We start from the raw sequence: 824 nt of genomic DNA, 5'->3' as shown, positions 1-824 counted from the left end.
AGCAGGTGGAACATGGGGAACATCTTCCCCAGAAGAGCCATCTCTTGGTGATGGCTGTGCCCTGGACTAAGGCAAGTGACATTTTTGGGCGCGTTGAAGAGAGCAGCAGTCCTGGCCTGGCCTTCCCGGACAGAGCCGTGAGCGGTGGGTGGCTGGATGGGGCAGCAAGTGCCCCATGGCCCCAAAGCCAAGTGCATCACAGAGTCTAAAGTGCCAGTGGCCATGGGGTGCAGCACCTGCCCACCCATCCGCTCGCCCCGGGGATGGCCCTGTGCCCTAAGCCCCATGGCAGACCATGGCGGCGAGGGGACGAAGAGCTTCTTGGCAGCCAGACGATGCGAAAGGGCAGGAAGGGACTCCGAGGGAGCCGGTTGCCCTGTTGGGAAGGGAGCGGACCCATGGTGGGACCAGGCACGGGTTTAGTTGCTCGCCTCTGAGATGGGAGCCACGTGGCCGAGCCCCGCCAAGCCGCTGAAGCCTGTGTTCCAAGGATCGGGAAGGGGGAAGAAGGGTTGGGCAGCAAGGTTTTCGTTATGGCCCAGGGCAAAGGTGAAGATGCCTGCATTCCTCTCCATGTCCAGCTGGGCTCGCCTGAAGAGCTTCATCTGGGTTTCTTCAAACTGGCTCTCCAGGTCCTGCAGGCTGAAGGCGGTCTTGGCCCCGCTCAAAAAGTGCTTGGGGCTGGGGCCAGGAAGGCACATGGCCGCGCCGCCAAGGTGGCCACTCATCTCCTCCAAAGTTGGCGGCATCATGAAGCTCTTCTCCACCGGCGGACCACTGGGAGCAAAGAGCAAGCCGGCCGCCCTCCACGCCGCTGGCTTGCG

General features: G+C 62.7%; 1 protein-coding gene across 1 annotated transcript in view; it reads right to left on the bottom strand.

Annotated features, from left to right (window-relative positions):
* Positions 1-419: 419 nt before the first annotated feature.
* The window catches only part of ZBTB7C (zinc finger and BTB domain containing 7C), an 82,985-nt gene continuing 82,580 nt past the window's right edge, over positions 420-824 (bottom strand). Inside the window, exon 5 of the mRNA XM_009647711.2 lies at positions 420-818. Within this exon, the coding sequence (XP_009646006.2) occupies positions 420-818 (399 nt within the window). The remainder of the gene's footprint in view (positions 819-824) is intronic.

Source organism: Egretta garzetta, unplaced genomic scaffold (assembly GCF_000687185.1).
Source record: "Egretta garzetta isolate BGI_Z169 unplaced genomic scaffold, ASM68718v1 scaffold179, whole genome shotgun sequence".
Lineage (NCBI taxonomy): Eukaryota > Metazoa > Chordata > Aves > Pelecaniformes > Ardeidae > Egretta > Egretta garzetta.
The sequence above is the reverse complement of the archived record's forward strand: the minus strand, read 5'-3'. Positions and strand labels throughout refer to the sequence as shown.